At 49.0% G+C, this 18,912-nt stretch overlaps 1 protein-coding gene across 1 annotated transcript; it reads left to right on the top strand.

Moving 5' to 3' along the window:
• The first annotated feature begins 2,966 nt into the window (after nt 1–2,966).
• DFFA (DNA fragmentation factor, 45kDa, alpha polypeptide) lies at nt 2,967–14,769 on the top strand. Its single transcript, XM_015427825.1, has 6 exons — nt 2,967–3,099; nt 7,214–7,375; nt 8,967–9,106; nt 10,617–10,806; nt 12,460–12,620; nt 13,627–14,769. Exons 1-6 carry the CDS (start codon nt 2,985–2,987, stop codon nt 13,828–13,830), a joined length of 972 nt encoding a protein of 323 aa, XP_015283311.1. The 5' UTR covers nt 2,967–2,984; the 3' UTR covers nt 13,831–14,769.
• Nucleotides 14,770–18,912: the final 4,143 nt, after the last annotated feature.

The following is an 18,912-nucleotide window of genomic DNA, read 5'->3' on the forward strand; positions in this document are numbered from 1 at the left end:
CACACACACTCCTTTTGGATTCGAATGTGTGTACAAGAAAGTGAAGTAGGAGTGAGTAACCACCCTTTTTCTTCCATTCCCCACACTGGAGGGCGAAGGTCCAATCTTCTTCTCTGCAGACCACAAGCTCAAATCCCACTCATAACCCCCCCCCCAAAAAAAACACCCTTTTTGAAATGGAACAAGCTCAAGGGATGGGGCAGGCCTCAAAACCCCCCCCAAATAGGTCGCTCTCCCCAGATCACACAAGCCCTATCCAGGATTTCTCCCCATATTCATGTAAAACTGGGAGCTCAAGCAGAAAGAGAGGGCCAGCAGGACACCCTCATACCTTTTAGAACCACAGAGTTGGAAGGGACCTCCAGGGTCATCTAGTCCAACCCCCCACGATGCAGGAAATACACAAATACCTTCCCCCCCACACACACACCACCAATGTTCCCTCTAAGCTGTGGAGTCTCGTGAGCAAAAATTCCACTTTGTGAGCTCCTGGCATTAAAGTTGTGAGCGAGCGATTTGGCTACTGCATAAATTAATTTGCTCTGGAGCCCCGTCCTTCCTGAACGAAGGCAAAAATGTGTGAGCTGGAGGCTAAAAAACTGTGAGCTAGCTCACACTAACTCAGCTTAGAGGGAACACTGCCAGTGACCCCTGTTCCTTTTGAAAGGGGGGGGGGGGCGCATATGAGAACAAGCAGGACGGGAGCGCCGCCTGCCCTCTCCCGTCAAAGGACCCTCGCCTCTTCCCCCTTCCTCCCCAGGTGATAAAACCCACGAGGCATTCCTTCCCCATTTCTTCTGAAGGGGGGGGGGCAGAGAGAGAGAGAGAGCCCTCCAGGCCTCCCACCTCCCTTCCCTGCCCCCCCCATTAGAGACCTCCTCCTCCTCCCCCCAATATCCCACCAGGCTCTCCACTTGTGAAATGGGGAGGGGGTCGGAGAAAAGGAGGGGGGCGCTAGGCCTGCCCCCCCCCCGCAAGGGCACCCCTCCACCTCCCCCCCACTGAGGAGGACCCAAGAGCCCACTGGGCGTTCCCCACCCTTGGCAATGGAGATGGGGGGAGAGAGGCTCAGGCTGCGCCCCCCCCCCCCCGCGCCCCGCCCCCCCCCCCCCCCCCCCCGGAAATTGGAAAGTCGCTCTGAGGAGGCCATGTTTCCAGACCCGGCTAATCCATCCGCGGAGCCCACGGATCCGCCAGGACTTCCTCCGGCGGAAGGAGAGGAGGGAGGGGCGCCTGGTCAGGCAGAAGCAGGCGATCTCCGAATAACCGATTGGTGCCTGGGTGGCGACTTCTCTGTGCCTCTGCAGCGGGCGGGACCAGTGTTCCCTCTAAGCTGAGTGAGTGTGAGCTAGCTCACAGTTTTTTAGCCTGCGGCTCACACATTTCTGTCTCCACGCAGGAAGGAGGGCTCCAGAGCAAACTAATTTATGCAGCAGCCAAATAGCTCGCTCACAAAGTAGAATTCTTGCTCACAGACTCCGCAGCTTAGAGGGAGCATGGTGGTAGGGTTGCCAGCCTCCAGGTGGGGCCTGGCGATCCCCCGCTTTTACAACTGATCTCCAGATGACAGAGATCAGCTCCCCTAGAGAAAATGGCTGCTTTGAAAGGCAGACTCTAGGGCATTGTGGCATGCTGAGGCCCCCTCCCCTCCCCGAACCTCACCCTCTCCTGGATCCACCCCCAATGTCCCCAGGTATTTTCCAACCCAGACCTGGCAACCCTAATGGGGGGGGGGGGTTAGGGTTGCCAGCTCTGGGTTGGGGGATTCTTGGAGATTTGGGGGCAGAGCCTGGGGAAAGTAGAAAAATGGTGGAGACATCTGATATTCAAATTTGTACCTCTTTAACAGTAAACATGTACTGTTAATTATAACTTAGTTGCATGGCTCTCAGCGGAAGAGCCTCTGCTTGGCATGCAGAAGGCCCCAGGTTCAACCTCTGGCATCTCCAGTTGAAGTAGGAGACAGTAGGTGATGTGACGGCCCTTTGCCTGGGACCCTGGAGAGCGGCTTCCAGTCTGAGTAGACAACACTGACCTTGGTGGACCAGGGGTCTGATTCAGTATAAAGCAGCTTCCTATGTATGTTTTCAGGGAGGGGCGTGGCTCGGAGGCAATGTTCCCTCTAAGCTGTAGAGTCTCGTGAGCAAAAATTCTACTTTGTGAGCTACTGGCATGAGAGATGTGAGCGAGTGATTTGGCTCCTGCATCAATTAGTTGGCTCTGGAGCCCTCCTCCCTGAGCTAAGACAAAGATCTGTGAGCTGGAGGCTAAAAAACTGTGAGCTAACTCACACTAACTCAGCTTAGAGGGACCACTGCTCGGAGGTAGAGCTTCGGCTTGGCATGCAGAACACACCTGGTTCAATCCCCAGCATCTCCAGTTAAAGGATCTGGTAGTAGGTGATGTGAAAGACCTTAGCCTGAGACCCCGGAGAGCCGCTGCCAGTCAGAATAGACAGTACTAGCTTTGATGGGTGGGTGGTCTGATTCAGTGGAAGGAAGATTTTCTGATCTGAATCGACTTTACGCCGTTCGGCCCCATTATATCCTATGGGCCATTAAAGTCAATGGCGAAAACATAGGGTATATTCTGGGGGCTGGAGGGCTCGGACATCACACGCAAGAGGTGGAATTTGCCCCTAGAGTCTAAGGCCACCACCCCGGGGCTCAGGGAGGCAAGGGACCGTTTCACCCCGCCCATCCCCGCAGGGGTGTCGCAGCTGCCACCTAGAATAGTGGCGGCCATAACTTTTTAAGGAGCCTCTCCTGTGAGCTGCAGCTTAACTTCTTTAGCAGGCTTGAAGCCAGCAGTCGTACAGGGGAGCGCAAGAACTACATTTCCCAGAGTGCACTGGGGAAAGGGGAACGCGGAAGGAGCGCTGGGAAGGGACCACATGGCCAGCTCTGCGCCGATTGGTTATCTGCTGAGAGTGGTTGGGTGACATTCCTGTTTGCCACCTCCAGAGCAGGAGCGAAAGGAAAGCGATGACGGCGGCGGCGTCCGCGCTGCCCCTGTTGAAGCAATGCCTGATCAGGCGGAATGGTCAAGAGGCGCAGTACGGCGTGGCTGCCTCCGGCCTGCGGGAGCTGCGGGGCAAGGGTGAGGCGGAGCTCTGGGAGGGGGGCGGCAGGAGCAACCGACGCGCCTTGCAGATTCTGCGCTGCAGGTGGAAAACCCACCGGTGGAGTTTCTCCTTCACCGGGGAGGGGGGGATAGCACCGGTTGAATTCCAGCCTGTCAGGCAGCTATTAAAGGCCGAGGAGCCCTAGGGAATCAGCGATAGATACGGTGTTAGGGGTAATTTGGCGTGGCTACTTTTTAAATAGTCGGTTTTAAGCAGGCACGATGCGATCTTTCTTCAGTTATTTATTTATTTTAAACCCTATTATCTCTGTGTGTGTATGTGTGTTTAAATGCGAGAATATTTCTTTCTGGCTCGGAAATCCTGGGTTATTTCCTTTCCCCTACACTGAGGACAAATAGCGGGATCAGAATGTATTTAAATAGATATTGAAATAATAATAACTTAGATATAGATATTAATTTAAGTAAATACATCCGTGCAAGTTTGCAGAAGGGCGGGACTGAAATGGAAAAGAAGCTACACAGGGTGATGCTGTAGTCTACCTGTCCAGAGCAGCTGTGTTTGGACAGCTTGTGAGGGAGGGACGGAAGCCCTTTGTGGAAGGTGCTTTCCGTGCAATCTCTTGTGTGCAGATCACAAACATGTACATTTTGCTGCATTTAGCTGCAAAAGAAAAACGAGAGAGACTGAATGGTATTGGGGAGGAATGAAGACTTCGCCAGAAAGAGCAAGAGATCAAGTAGGACAGGGTGGAGAGTCTAAGGAATGAGGAACTGCTTTGCCATTTGATTTGCTTTGAGTCATTGAAGGGGTGGGGGGAGCCAGAGGAAATCCTTGAAACCATTACATTATGCAAAGGAAAGGGAAGACCGTGGAGGAGAAGGAGGGTGCCCTCAAGTTGCAGCCGACTTAAGTGGAATTTTCAAGACAAGAGACATTCAGAGGTGGTTTGCCACTGCCTGCCTCTGCCTAGCAACCCTGGGCTTCCTGGGGGATCTCCCAATACAAATGCTAACGGGGCTGATCTAAGGAGACTGGGCAAGCCTGGGCCATCCAAGTCGGGGCAGAAGAAAGGCAGAGAGATGCTGATCTGGAAGGGTTTACCCAAGACTAGAAAAAAAGTGGAGAGTTATTGCAAGCAATGCTCCCTCCAAGCTGTGCAGCCTTGTGAGCAAAAATTCTACTCTGTGAGCTGCTGGCATTAAAGCTGTGAGCGAGCGATTTGGCTACTGGAGCCCTCCTTCCTGAGCTAAGACCAAAATGTGTGAGCCGGAGGCTAAAAAAACTGTGAGCTAGCTCACACTAACTCAGCTTAGAGGGAACACTGATTGGAAGGCCAGTTTATTATTCACTTCATTATACCTCACCTTTCTATCCAATGAGTACCCAAAGCAGCTTACGTTGCCTTTCCTCCATTTTATCCTTGCAACCACTCTGTGAGATAGGTGAGGCTGTGTGACTGGCCCAAGGTCACCCAGCAAGCTTCCATGTCAGAGTGGGGATTCGAACTTGAGCCTCCCAGATGCTTGTCCCACAGTCTGTCCGATATGCCGCAGAGAGAGTCCTCTGGTTACCTGAAGAGGCAGCCAATCAAAAGTAAGGCCACCCAAACTCCAATAGTTGCTGGGAATGTGTCACAGCAGTAGCAGGTTATTTGATAGGATCCTTTGCAATGGCACAGAAAAGAATGTCACTGTTGCAGTCCAGACCTTTTACAAGGTTAGGTATTTTTATGTATTAATTAAAGTAGATTTCTAGACCGCCCTCCCCTGTTAAACGGATCAGGTCGGTGTACAATGATAAAGAGCATTCATATATTAAATTCACAGTTAAAAACAAAGTACAATCATAATTAGGTATTCTTAAAACTATGAAATCCAGTTACACTAGTTACACTAACTCTGTAAAGAATCGGGGCATTGGACCTCACCCCAGCATCTTCTGCCACACTGCAAAGGATTCTTGGGTGTTGTTTTTGGGTCGTGTGGCAAAATATTTTATGGGCAGTGTTCCCTCTAAGCTGAGTTAGTGTGAGCTAGCTCACAGTTTTTTAGCCTCCAGCTCACACGTTTTTGTCTTAGCTCAGGAAGGATGGCTCCAGAGCAAACTAACTTATGCAGTAGCCAAATCGCTCACAACTTTAATGCCAGTAGCCCACAAAGTAGAATTTTTGCTCACAGCTTAGAAGGAGCATTGCTTATGGGGTAAAGGAAATTTGGTCTGTGGGGGGGGAAAGCATGCCAGGGCTATAAAGGGGAGAGGCTGAGACCATTTCCGCAGTAGTGAAATTCCCCACATTGTCATTTTTAAGACTGCATGTTATGTGAAATTTTCGGCAGTCGATTTTTCCTCACCAGACGCAACCCCGATGTTTTCTCCTTCCTGTGTTTTCAGAATCCCCAGTTTTAGTGCGTTCTGAAAAACACAAGGTAAGAAGGAGAAAACTTCGGATTTGGGCCTGGTGAGGAAAAATCTACTGCAGAAAATTTCACATAATGCACAGTTTTTAAAATGTCAATGCGGGGGATTTCACTGCTGTGGAAATGGTCTGAGGCTCAGTTGCAGATCAGCTTCTGTGAATGCAGACTCAATGTCATCCTAATCCAGAACACAGCCCCAGTTTTGACAGTTGCGTCATCCAGGACTGGATTATGACAGTGGTTTTCTAAACTTCCCTCCGTCAGAGAACCCCGTCGAACCATCTGGCGTGGAGCCCCCCTGATCATCTGCTAGTGCTCTCTGGTGTGCCGCAGTGGATTCTCGGAAACTACGTCCCTTTGGCATTGTGGCAGCCACACGTTGCAGGAGGAAATTCATTAGAGACATCAGTTGCTGGCTTTTCCAGATAAAGTGGGCCAGAAGAGTCGAGGAAGGCCATAGCCAGTTGCAGGAAACAGTCCTGAACTAGGGAGACATATGGCCTGACTCCATAAGCAACGGCTTGGGCAGTGCTTGCTTTACATGCAGAAGATCCCTGGTTCAGTTCTGGGCCTCTTTAGCTAAAGGATCTCAGGCTGCAGGTGTGGAGAAAGACCTTTCTCTGTCAGGAACCCTGGAGGGCTAACAGTCGTCTTGAGCTAAATGGACCCAAGGTTTGACTCAAAAGCAGCTTCAGGCGTTCCAAGGGAGAAAGCTGGGCGAGTTAGGTTTCTTGTGATTGAAGAGGTATTGACAACACTCTTGTTGAACGGCACGAAAAGAGTTTTAAGCTCTGTGAGGGATGGGAGTAGAAGCGTCAACTAAACCTGTATGACTTGCAGAAGAGATCCCAATTCTGGGTGCTTGCTCGTTGGAGATAGCCTTATGCCCACGACTCACGGCCTGGAGCAGTTCTATTTCTAGCAGCTTTGGGGCTGCTTCTCTCCTTCCCGTCTCTCATCACCTACAGGGAGCACAAATTACTCAGGGGTGACAACTCTGGCTCTGAGCAAGGAATTCTGCAGAAGTTACTAGACCCCACCCAAATGTGCATGCTACCTTTCTTAGTCATTTGTGGCACATCCCTTTAAAGAAAGAAGGAAAGCAACAATCAACTGTCTTCTAGTTTGCGCAGGCTTCAGTAAGCCACAGCCGAGGGCCGTCTTTGCTTGCCAGAGCGAAGTGAAGAGCCAATTGCAAACCTGTTTTTGACACTCAGTTTTTCCCTTCTCTGTACAGATAGGTTTCTGCACATTCCATTGAGACCGTGCATTCCTGATCTAACCACTTCTCATAGCACAAGTTGAGGAAAGCTAGTAATAAAAAGATGGAAACAGGGAGGTACGGACATCTATTCAAGGCAGCCAGTGATCATTACCACATCACAAGGCAGCAAATTCCATAAATGATTTTTTTCAGTCTTTACTGCCAGTAATTTTTAAACTAATCACTAAAAGGTAATAAAAATGTACTGCCAGTCCGTTTCATTGGGTGCCCGGGGATTTATGAACAGGAAACCAATTAGACACATGGCTTCTGATCTGTTCCAACTTGGAAAGTCGTGCCTCCCTGAACGTCTTCACAACATGATTTGTTAAGCCCGTTGGAGAAGCTGGAAACAGTAGGCAAAATGGCGGACAAGGAAACCTTCACTAGAAGACTGGGGGAAGATTTTCTACGTTGTCATCACAACTTTTGCTTTCTCCACAGCTTGTGACCTCCTGGCGATTGACAAGGGCTTAGATCCCATTACCTTGGTGCTGGCTGAGGACGGCACCATCGTGGACGACGAGGACTATTTCTTGTGTCTGCCACCCAACACCAAGTTTGTGGTGTTGGCAAAGGATGAGAAGTGGGCCAGCAGCAGTATAGGTAGGCCATTGTTTGTTGGAACTGTAACACCAAAGAAAGGACAATGGATACGCTGAGCCACCCAAAAATCTCCTCCAGCTAATTCAGATTATTTGCCAAGAGAAACAGCAATGGGTGTAGCTCTCACAAATTAAACACAGATGGCTATGTTGCAAAATTTATACTGTTTTTGCTAATTGTACACAGTTGGGCATTCGACTCTTTTAAAAAGATTGGGCCAGGTGAGCAGTGAAATGCTTTGAAATAATGGTCCAGTATTTCCAGTGCTTTGCCTTCATTAGAACACCACCAAAAAAGAGACTTTAATGATTTTAACGCTTGATTCTTATGCTAATTATGAAGATAAATGCTACCATGGAACAAGGCAATCAGTTTCAAGAAATGTAATAAAATTTAATGTATGTACATGAGTGGACTTCTCGTATTCCTGTTTGGAAGTACGGGCGGGACAGGGTGGCGAGCACACGACAATGGAATGAAAAAGGTAGGCTTCCATCTACATTCTTGGCTTTAGGAGTTATTTGACTGTGTTCAAATAGCAGTGACAGCTGTGCTCCAAGTCTAAAGGAAGGGAGCGATGGACTCTACATGGCCCTTAAACTCTGACCTGTGGAAACCTTTGAGTTCTGAGACTTCAGTGTCTGAAGATTCCAGGCCTGAGCTTTTCACAGATCTCTCTTCATTCATCCGTGCAGAAGCAACCCAAAGACATCTCATAGCTGCTGCTCCCAGCCCCACTTTCTTTCCTTCCGCTAACATGCTGCCTTCTGTGTTTCCTCCGTGGACCACGATCCCTCCCTCTGTGCTTTTAAACTTCATGCTTTTATAACAGCTGTTTCTTTGTATGCCCCTAGTGGATTCATTGCTAACTTTAGTATTGATGGTTTTTATTGTTGTTGTTGTTCAAGTTTTATTGGTTGAATTGTTTTTATTTTTGTGAGATGGCTTGGGCAGGTTTGAGAGGAGGCTTGTGTGTGTGCGCGCATGTGTGTGTAATGTGCCATCAAGTTGCAGCTGACTTATGGTGCCCCAAAGGGTTTTCAAGGCAAGAAACCTTCAGAGGTAGTTTGCCATTGCCCGCCTCTGCACAGCAACCCTGGCATTCCTCGGTGGTCTCCCATCCAAATACTAACCAGGGAACAACCTTGCTTAGCTTCCAGGATCAGTCTAGCCTGAGTCATCCACATCAGGGCGAGAGGAGACCAGTGTTCCCTCTAAGCTAAGTTAGGGTGAGCTAGCTCACAGTTTTTAAGCCTCCGGCTCACACATTTTTGTCTCCGCTCAGGAAGGAGGGCTCCAGAGCAAACTGATTTATGCGCTAGCCAAATCGCTCACTCACGACTTGAATGCCAGTGGCTCACAAAGTAGAATTTTTGCTCACAAGACTCCACAGCTTAGAGGGAGCATTGGAGGAGACTTATACAATTTTTGAACAGATAGTGTGAAGATTCTTGCCGTGTTCATGTGCATCGCTACCAGAAAGGAGGTTAGGTTGTTGCAGCAAAAAGACCAAAGAATCTTGGGATTAATTGTGGCGCAAAGGATGCCACAGCTCCTTGCTGTTTTCTGCTGACAACTGTGCCTCTTTTAGATGGGGGCACAGCCTGGCTCGAGAGAGAGACCAGCGAGATCGACGGCGTGGACAGCGAGGGAGAGCGATGGAGGCACCTGGCCAGACAACTGAAGGCTGACCTTTCCACCATTATCTTGATGTCAGAGGCAGACCTCCAGGTATTACAAAAAGGCAGCACCGGGAATGCTCAGATTACATTTCCTGACACCCACCTGTTAATCCTGGGAAGAGGCACAGAATAAAATATGATCGTATCCCCACGTCTGTTAGATGGTTGTTATTAGATCACAATGCATGACCTTAGAGCGGAAGACGGAGGCTGTTTTACATCTGCACCAATCCCAAGTTGGCTATCGGCCTAGACAGAAGGAGCTATGAACTTATGAAGCTACCTTATGTCAGGTCTCTGGTCCATCTAGCTCAGTATTTCCTACTCCAGGGGTCCCCGACGTGATGCCCACGGGCCCAACAGTGCCCACTGACGCCTTTGCTGGCACTCGCCAAGTGTCCTTTGGAAGTGGGTGGGGCCAATGGGGCTTTTGCCCAGCAAGGCTTCTGATTGGCCACTGGTGATTTGATTGGCTGTGTCTGTTTTTTAAGATGTTGCTTTGGCGGCGGCGGCCCCCACAGCACGTTCTTCACCGTGCGGCCGAAAAGTGCACTCCAACAACCGTTTTGCAGCAGGCATTTTGTGCTGCGCCCAACGCACTGTCTCAGAATTCCAAATGTGCCCACGGGCTGAATAATACAAGGACTGGTGGGCACTCCATGAAATTGCTGAGCAGTCGGGTTGGAACAGATCAAAGAAAGTCCTTCTTCACCCAAAGAGCGATTAACACATGGAATTCACTGCCACAGGAGGTGGTGGCAGCTACAAGCATGGACAGCTTCAGGGGAATTGGATAAACATATGGAGCAGAGGTCCATCAGTGGCTGTGAGCCACAAGGTATAGATAGGAACTCTCGGTCTGGGGCAACGGATGCTCTGTCTTCTTGGTGCTTGGGGGGGCAAAAGTGGGAGGGCTTCTAGTGTCCTGGCCCCACTGCTGGACCTCCTGATGGCACCTGGTATTTTTGGCCACTGTGTGACAGAGTGTTGGACTAGATGGACCATTGGCCTGATCCAACATTGGCTTCTCTTATGTTCTTACGTTCTTAAGGTTGGGGACCCCTGGCCTGCTTGGCCAGCGGCTCTGCAGCGACCCAGTCCAGAAAGGTTATTCTCAGTCACTGCTCCGTAAATTCCTGTAGATGGAGATGCAGGGAATTGAATCTGGGGCTTTCTGTGTTCAGAGCACGCGCTCTTCTGTTGACTCACAGCACCTATCCATAGACGATGGGTACTGAACATGACAATTATCTTCTCGTATCTAGAAAATAAATCCATCTAGTCTAGCGTTCTGTTTCCAGTAAGGGCCAGCCTTGGAAGTTGATGATCCATCCCGCGTTATCTCTCTCCAGAGAGTGATAAAGCAGCCGGAAAGTGAAGGCTGTCTGATATCTAACAGCCTTACGCAGATGTTCTCGTGCCGGCTCTGAAATCGTTATGGTTGGAACAATAAGGGGGAATTAAGCGAGGAAACAAATAGCATCACTCTGTCTCACTGAGACAGATTCAGGAGCATAAGAATCTTCTGTTCTTACTTCATCTTCGCCGTTTTATCCCAGGTGCTGATTGATGTGCCGTGCTCCAAACTGGCTCAGGAACTAGCCGAGAACCAGCCTAAAATCCAAACTCTGCAGGACACCCTTCAGCAGGTGCTGGACAGGCGGGAGGAGGAACGCCAGTCTCGGCAGCTTCTGGAACTCTACCTGCAGGCGCTGAAAAAGGAGGACCACGTGGTACCAAGGGCGGCAGGTGTGTGGTTGACAGGAGTCTTCCTAGGAAGTACTGCTGTGCCAAAGGGGGGAAAAGGGATGATTCTTAGAGTAGCATACAGCTTGCATCAGAAAAGTAGAAGAAGAAGAGGAGGAGATTGGATTTATACCCCGCCCTTCACTACCCAAAGGGGTCTCAGAGCAGCTTGCAAACTCCTTTCCCTTCCCCTCCCCACAACAGACACCCTTGTGAGGTAGGTGGGGCTGAGAGAGCTCTGACAGAAACTGCTCTTTTTCAAGAACATCTGTGCCAGAACTGTGGGTTGCCCAAGGTCAGCCAGCCAGGTGCAAGTGGAGGAGTGGGGAATCAAACCCGGTTCTCCCAGATTAGAGACCCCACATTTAACCATGACACCAAACATGGCAAATAAAGAGCCATATAGTGTTTGCGCGCAGTTCAGCGTGATGAGCCGAGTTTCATCCACGACTCTTTGTTGTTGTTTATGTTGGAATGTTGATTGTAAAATTTATTGTTATCATTCTTGCTTGGTCTTTTAGATATTGTTAATAAAGTTTCTTTTTTTAGAGCAGTTTAGGGCTACATAGCGTTTATACTCCCTTCTAGTGATTTAGCTGTGTTCCCGGTTTTTCTTCGCTTGCATCAGAACAACTATCTCCCTTTTGGTGTCGTGGTTAAGAGCGCCGACTCGAATCTGGGAGAACCGGGTTTGATTCCCCACTCCTCCACATGCAGCTGCTGGTGTGACCTTGGGTCAGTCATAAGTTCTTTTAGAGCTGTTCTCTCAAGGGCAGTTCTTGAAAGAGCTCTCTCAGCTCCACCTACCTCACAGGGTGTCTGTTGTGGGGAGGGGAAGGGAAAGGAGTTTGTAAGCCACTCTGAGACTCCTTCGGGTAGTGAAGGGCGGGGCATAAATCCAATCTCCTCTTCGCCTTCTGTGCTGTAGTCACACGGTTGTCACTGTTCATCATTTGTTTAGCACCAGGAAGACGCCAGGTAGTGTATGTTGCATTGCAGATGGCACAGTACTAAGGAACTGTGCAGGCTAAACTAAAGAGTGAAGGTCTTTAGTCAAGGTGTGGTGAAAAATTCTGCCCAGAGTTTTAACTCAAAGGGGGGGAAAACAGAATTGCTCTCAAAAGCCACAATCGTTCTGCCCCTCAAATGTAGCATCTCTCTTAGGTACGTAATACCTGAACCAAGAGGTATTCAGGAGAAACAAGGATTTGCCCCGGATTTCATACATTTTATTGCTTTCAAGCCCCTTGCAAAACTGCCAAAAAGGGTCCTTTGATGACCCAGAACTACTGCTGGGCAAAGACAGGGAGCAAAGGAAGGGGGACCTCATTGTGGCTAAGAGAGAGGGAAACTTGTTTTAGCAGGCACCTTCTGTAGCCACGAAAAAAGGAAGTGGCGTCATTGAGAAAAACCAGAGGGGGGAAAGCTGCCGAAACAGACAGAACATGAGCTGTTTTGTGCCCCGACTGATAATGCTGGAGTTGCCAGAATCGCACCTAAACATGAAATTCAGTTTTCAGTTGGATGGTTCCTCCCCAGGCAATCTGTCTGAGGAATTTCTAAGAGGAACTGAAAGTTTCAGTAGGGCCGACACGTTTTCAGGGATAGGGGTTTGTATACCCCTTTTCTGGTAATGCGCTTCCGGTTCCCTTCTAGATCCGGAAGCGGAGGAAACTGCCGCGGATGGAAAGGATACCGTCGATCATGGGAGCAGCAGCGGAGGATCTGCTCTCGCAACCCCACTCAGTAGCCACCTTTTGACGCAACTCAGGGAAAAGCCGGCTCCAGAACTGAGTCTGGCCAGTCAAGACTTGGAGGTGAGTAAATGTAAAGGCATCAGCCTGCCCTGAAGGGTTGTGTTTTGGAGCTCTTCAGTTTAGACACAGAAAAATAAAAAGATGACTAAAGGCAGGGATGCAATAAGAGGATGATATATTTACAAATGGCATGGAGAGAATCCATTCCAAAAAGTCAATTTTTTAAAATAGAAAACCGCTTTAGAATGTGTCTCTGCTCTGAGCAGCAGTGGCTCTCCGAGTCTCTGGGAGGGAAAGGTCTCTTTTAGCACCTTCTCCCACAAATCCTGTAACGGGACTGAACCTGGGGCTTTCGTCAGGCAGACAAAGTGCTCCCCCATTAAGTGACTCTCCTAGAGGCTGAAGCCAACACAGCATGCCTTGTCTAAGGCCTGTGAAGTCCCTGGCACTAGGTTACACCAGCTTTTTTTTTAAAAAAGGCCTTGTTGAACAGGTGAAGCTACTTTTGGTGCCGGTTTGGCGCAGTGGTTAGGAGCGCGGACTCTAATCTGGGAGAACCAGGTTCGATTCCCCACTCCCCCACGTGCAGCTGCTGGTGTGACCTTGGGTCAGTCACAAGTTCTCAGCGCTGTTCTCCCAAGGGCAGTTCTCAAGAGAGACCTCTCAGCCCCACCGACCTCACAGGGTGTCTGTTGTGGGTAGGGGAAGGGGAAGGGGATTGTCAGCCACTCTGAGATTCCTTCGGGTAGTGAAGGGCGGGGTATAAATGCAATCTCTTCTCTCTTCTAGTGAGTCAGATCCTTGGTCCATCTGGCTGTGTACTATCTCTACTGTGACTGGTCGTGGCTGTCCTAGGTCTCAGGTCTTCCCCAACACCCGATACCCAAGATGCTTTTTACCTGGACATACTGGGGATTGAACCTGAGGAGGACTTCTGCCTGCTGACCGCATGCTTGACCACTGAGCCACTTCTGGCTCTGGCAAAAAGGGCGTGGACACAGCGAGGGAGAGGCGCAGGCACTGACGCGACTGACGGGGCTGGTTTTTTGTCTGTTTCCCATTGCAGCTGGTTTTCAAAAATGACCCAGAATCCCTTGCTCTGGCCCTGAACTGGGACCAGCCGAAGACGGAGGCCTTGCAGCAGGCTTGCCAAGGAGAGCTCTCCCGGCGTCTGGAACAGGTGCAGGCTCTGCACGCCTTGAGAAGCGTATCAAAGGGCAAACAGAAGTTGCCGTGGGGGGAGTGGCTGAGCTCCAAGCGCAAGAAGTAGGAGGCCCTGGCAGCTGAGACGTGAAGCAGCGAGGAAGCAGAGACTCGTTCCAAGGAGAGTCTGGGTGGCTTTCTGTACTTAGACGCTGCGCCTTTATAAGCTAACAACGGAGCATGTCAGGACAGCCCTTAAATCCAAAGTGTCATTCGGCGAGTCTGCGGGATCTTCTGTAGCCAAAAGGCGTTCGTCATTCCACGGGCTCTGCAGTTTGCCAGTTCTTGAAGCACGGGGGAAAAATGTTACTCTGCCTTTCTTCCTGCAAATTATTTGGCAGGAGCCTAGAAGGACCTGTCCGAACAATCTCTGGAGAGCATTATATTAAAGCACGTAGAAAAATGCCGTTTTAAGTCAGACAGAGTATCTTCCGGGGCTGACGGGAGCCCAGCTAAGCAGACGACATGTTGAGTTTCTAGACGCCATTTCTTTCAGCACTTGGCCTAGCAGCCCAGAGTTTTTGATATGCAATCTTACTTCCTCATCACCCCTCACCTTAGTCTCTCTCCCATCGCACGATGTCCCATCTCCTTTTTTAAAAAGAGAGGCGGTCTTCACCTGCGAAACCGTCCCTCTCCTAAAACACAACGTACCTTGTTATAGCCTCCCTTCACACTTTCATAGATTGGGTGGGGCCTTCCTTCCAAAGCAGCCGTGCAAAGGAGTTCTCCGCTGCCACCTCTACTTCCTTGCTTTGGCTGTTTCTATGGGAACCGGTCAACATTTTTAACAGCTCACCCAATAGGGTTACATACAAATTTCACCTGGATGCAGAATCATGGGACGATCACTGCTCCTGCTCCCTGAGGAATACTAGGGATTAGATTAAGTTTGTTAAAGATCGAATTTTTACATACGTTATTACTGGCATTAAAGCTTTTGTACCATTTGATTAATCTGCATCTGCTGCCTGATCCTCTCATCGTCCGAGGTTACATTTTTCATCCGCACCCCTCACCTGGACGGTCCAGGCTAACTTGATCTTGTTGGATCTTGGAAGCTAAGTAGGATTGGTTGGTATTTGGAGGGGAGCCCGTCAAGGAAGTCCAGGGGTTGCTCTGCAGAGGAAGGCAAGTCTAACCTCTGTTAGTCTCTTACTTTGAAAACTCGACAAGGTAGCCGCAAGTTGGCCGCAACTTGACGGGATTTTACACGCACGTCATCTGCCTTAAATGCGTTTGCTCCCATGGAGGCCTCATCTAGGAGGGGGAGTCTTTCTTGAGGGACATATCCCACACCTGCTCAGTGTGTGGGGCAGCCCTACGCAAGGAGCTAGCAACGCTCCAGATAAAAACCTACAAACAATGTTCTCAACTCACACATTTTCTTTTTTAACATTATGCAGTGGTCTTTTCTTGAAGGTAAAAATGCATGTCCCTGAAGCAGCCCAAATATTTTACTTGCTTTGAAAACTCGACAGGGTCGCCACAAGTTGGCCGCAACATGACGGGATTTTACACGCACGTCATCTGCCTTAAATGCGTTTACTCCCATGGAGGCCTCATCAAGGAGGGGGGAGTCTTTCTCGAGGGACATATCCCACCTGCTCAGTGTGTGGGACAGCCCTACGCAAGGAGCTAGCAACGCTCCAGATAAAAACCTACAAACAATGTTCTCAACTCACACGACGTTTTCTTTTTTAACATTATGCAGCGGTCTTTTCTTGAAGGTAAAAATGCGCGTCCCTGAAGCAGCCCAAATATTTCACTTGGGAAATACAGGGTTCCTAGTTGCACACCCAGGGAAAATGCTGATCACCACTTTGGGGTCAGGCAGCAATTTCCCCCCCGGCCAGTTCGGCCAGGGATCCTGGAGGTTTTTTTGCCATCTTCTGGGCATGGAGCAGGGGTCACTGTGTGTGTGTGTGTGGGGGGGGGTATTTGTGAATTCCCTGCATTGGGCAACGGGCTGGACTAGATGACCACGGAGATCCCTTCCAACTCTATGATTCTATTATTTATATTGACTTTCTTTCCATTGACCTCACGACGGCATGCATAAGATTCCTGGGTAGGTTTCCATTTGGGCACCGACCATATCAGACCTACTTAGTTTAACAGGGTTGCTGCCTCATGTGCCTGGAGACCGCCCTGGGAAGGTCACAGCTAAGGGCATCTTCCCAGTGCGCGCATCACGCGCCTCTCTATCACGCACTCCCCGTCAATCCAGGGATTCTCAGGTTTGGGCACAGCTGAAAACCGTGCCAAGAGGCAAGTAGCAAACCTGATAACTGTTCTCACATCACTGCATTGGACACTGAAGTGACTCCCACACACATGCTCAGTGGCAATCTGGACATGAGTGTGAGTGGACCACCCACAGGCAATGCAGAATTGGAAAAATATGAGCTTTTCTGTTAAAGAAACAGGCGCACAGAATGCCAAGTATAAAGAACATTTTGGACAAGGTAATGAAGGGGGCAGAAGAGAATTAGCCTGTGCAAGAGAACCTACAGGAGCCTTTTTAGGGAGGCATTTAGCTAATGTTTTTGATATGGGTCTTACCTTATTATCGGTTGGGTTTCGCTGTTTTAAGATTATGGATTTTTAAAACACACATGCTCAGTGGCAATCTGGACATAAGTGCGAGGGGACCACCCACAGGCAATGCAGAATTTGAAAAATATGAGCTTTTCTGTTAAACAGGCGCACAGAATGCCAAGTAAAGAAACTTTTGGAGAAGGTAATGAAGGGGGCAGAAGAGAATTAGCCTGTTCAAGAGAACCTACAGGAGCCTTTTTAGGGAGGCATTTAGCTAATGTTTTTGATATGGGTCTTACCTTATTGGTTGGGTTTCGCTGTTTTAAAATCATGGATATTTTAAAATCAATGTTGTGAGTTGGCTGGAGGTCTCTTTTAGGAGGAAAGTCATCCTGTAAGTGCATAAATTATAGAATCCTGAAGGGGATGATTTTGGGGGCTGAGAAAAGATTTCCAAATCCCCCTCCCCATCAATTCCTCGTGGACCTCCAGTTTGTGTTCCATCTTTAACCTGAACACTAAGCCGCAAACAATAATTTGCTAGATTTGTAGTCCGCTACTCTACATTATTAGTTGTTGTAGATTTTCCGGGCTGTGTGGCCATGGTCTCTGCATTGTAGTCCCTGACGTTTCGCCAGCAGCTGTGACTGGCATCCTCAGAGGTATAACACAGAAAGATGGAGGACTCTCTGTGTCAATGTACTCTATACTACTCTATATTAATTTGCAGTAACTGCAACTATATTCAGGCTGTCCTCCCTCCACATTTGCTGAAACAGAGATGCCACCGCCTCCGGTCACACAACACCATGCAAAGAAATAGCTCTTTCTTTTTATGTGTGCGTGTGTGTGTATGTATGTATGTATATTCCTATTTTTTAAGAAATAGCTCTTTCATTCAGCTCGGCCCAGGTTTTGTTGGCAATAACCTGACGTGGAGCAGAACGAACAGTATTAAGTAGCTATCGTGTGTGCTTAAAGAAAACGCCTTTTTAAAGTTTGCTTGGTTATAGATAACAACTCCAGATACAAGCAGTGTTACTTTTGTTGAGCTCTATAACACAAACACACACAAGCTTTTGGAGTTCCCCCGGTAGGACAAAACCAACGCCCAACCAGATGAGAGCTGAGACTAGAAAGCCAAGCCAAATAGACTTAGGTCAGGGTTCACAAGGGCCTCAAATGAGGCATTTCAGAGGCCTGCAGAAAGGGGGGTGGGGTTGATGACGGAGAGACAATACCAGTGGCAGGAGGCTTCTGGTATCATCTAATTCACGCAGAAAAACAAGTCCAGGCAGAGTTCAAATATACCCCAGCAACCCTTTGAAAAGCACTGGATGAAACACTGCTCAGGAAGGACGCACTCCGTCACCATGCTTCATGTTCTCTCTGCATAAGAATACAGCGTAAAAGGTTTGGTTATGCACAGCAATGTTTTATTTCAGCAGGTTAAGATGGCTGTACACGGGGAAAAGCTCGGCACTGGCAAACAGCGGGGGGGGGGGACACAAGCGAGTTGGGACAGCGTTCCTTAGCTGCCTTAGCTTGCGATCGCCTGTGAGGCACAGCTGAAGTCTTTCTGTGTGCGCTGTCTACACACACACACACAACACCCTGTGCCTTGTCAGTCTCATATACAAAGCCTGACAGTTCATTTGAGGCTGCGTTGCTTGGCAGAGAACACCTTAACCTGCCAAGCAACCATCTAATTTGCTCCCTTCCCTACAATTCCGTAACTGCATCAAAAGCTACAAAACAGAGTTTTCTACACAGCCGTTGAGAACACTTAAGATTCAAGTCCAGGAGCACCTTAGAGAGATCGACAGGAGTTTCAGGGCAGCTGAAACCATCCTCTAAGAGAGTACCTGAACTTGGACAACTGCAATCATACTGCACAGGAAAGGGAAGGAGATAAGGGAACAGGAAAGCAGACCAAACAAGCCATGCTCATGCCCATCACAAACAGAGGATTGTCGTGACAATGGAATGCAGCTGGTCCTGAAGCTATACTTTCACACACACTGAATAATGCATTTTCAATCCACTTAGCAACTGGACTTTACTATGTGAAATGGCGAAAATCCGCTTGCACATGAGTGCATTGAAAGTCAGTTGAAAGTGCATTATTAGCACGTGAGAAAGTGCCCGGGAGAGGGAAATGAGTGGTCCCATCCCAGTGATGGGACTGTACTCTTTTTGACTGGATCCTTTTTTCACACGATCCTGGTTGCCTATATGCTTGATATTGTGACATCATATATCAATCTCTCGATCGGCCCTACTTTGTAATGACTTGCCTACCACCCTTCCTTCTGTTTGTACCCATTGGTACACAGGAGGATAACGATGCACCATTGGGGGATAACCACGCCCCCTAACCCAAGTGGACTGCGATTCAAAAAAGCTTTTGCCACAATAAAAATGTGTTTAGTCTTCAGGTGTCACAAGCAGGCCCGTAGCCAGGATCGTTTAATTTGGGGAGCCTTTAAGGGGAGGGCACTGAAATTCACACGCAGCCCCCACTTCTCTCCCCAAGCATTTAAAGGTCCCTTTAAATGCTCTGGGGGAGAAGTGGGGCTGTGTGCCTAGAGATGTAAAATTTCTGGAA

This window comes from Gekko japonicus, unplaced genomic scaffold (assembly GCF_001447785.1).
Source record: "Gekko japonicus isolate JY-2015 unplaced genomic scaffold, Gekko_japonicus_V1.1 scaffold586, whole genome shotgun sequence".
Lineage (NCBI taxonomy): Eukaryota > Metazoa > Chordata > Lepidosauria > Squamata > Gekkonidae > Gekko > Gekko japonicus.

Bases quoted from the DNA above. Each gene is read 5' to 3' on its own strand.
- DFFA (XM_015427825.1), top strand. From the start codon at position 2,985: ATGACGGCGGCGGCGTCCGCGCTGCCCCTGTTGAAGCAATGCCTGATC. The intron at 3,100-7,213 runs GTGAGGCGGAGC...CTTTCTCCACAG, and splicing joins GCGGGAGCTGCGGGGCAAGG to CTTGTGACCTCCTGGCGATT. The intron at 10,807-12,459 runs GTGTGTGGTTGA...GTTCCCTTCTAG, and splicing joins CGTGGTACCAAGGGCGGCAG to ATCCGGAAGCGGAGGAAACT.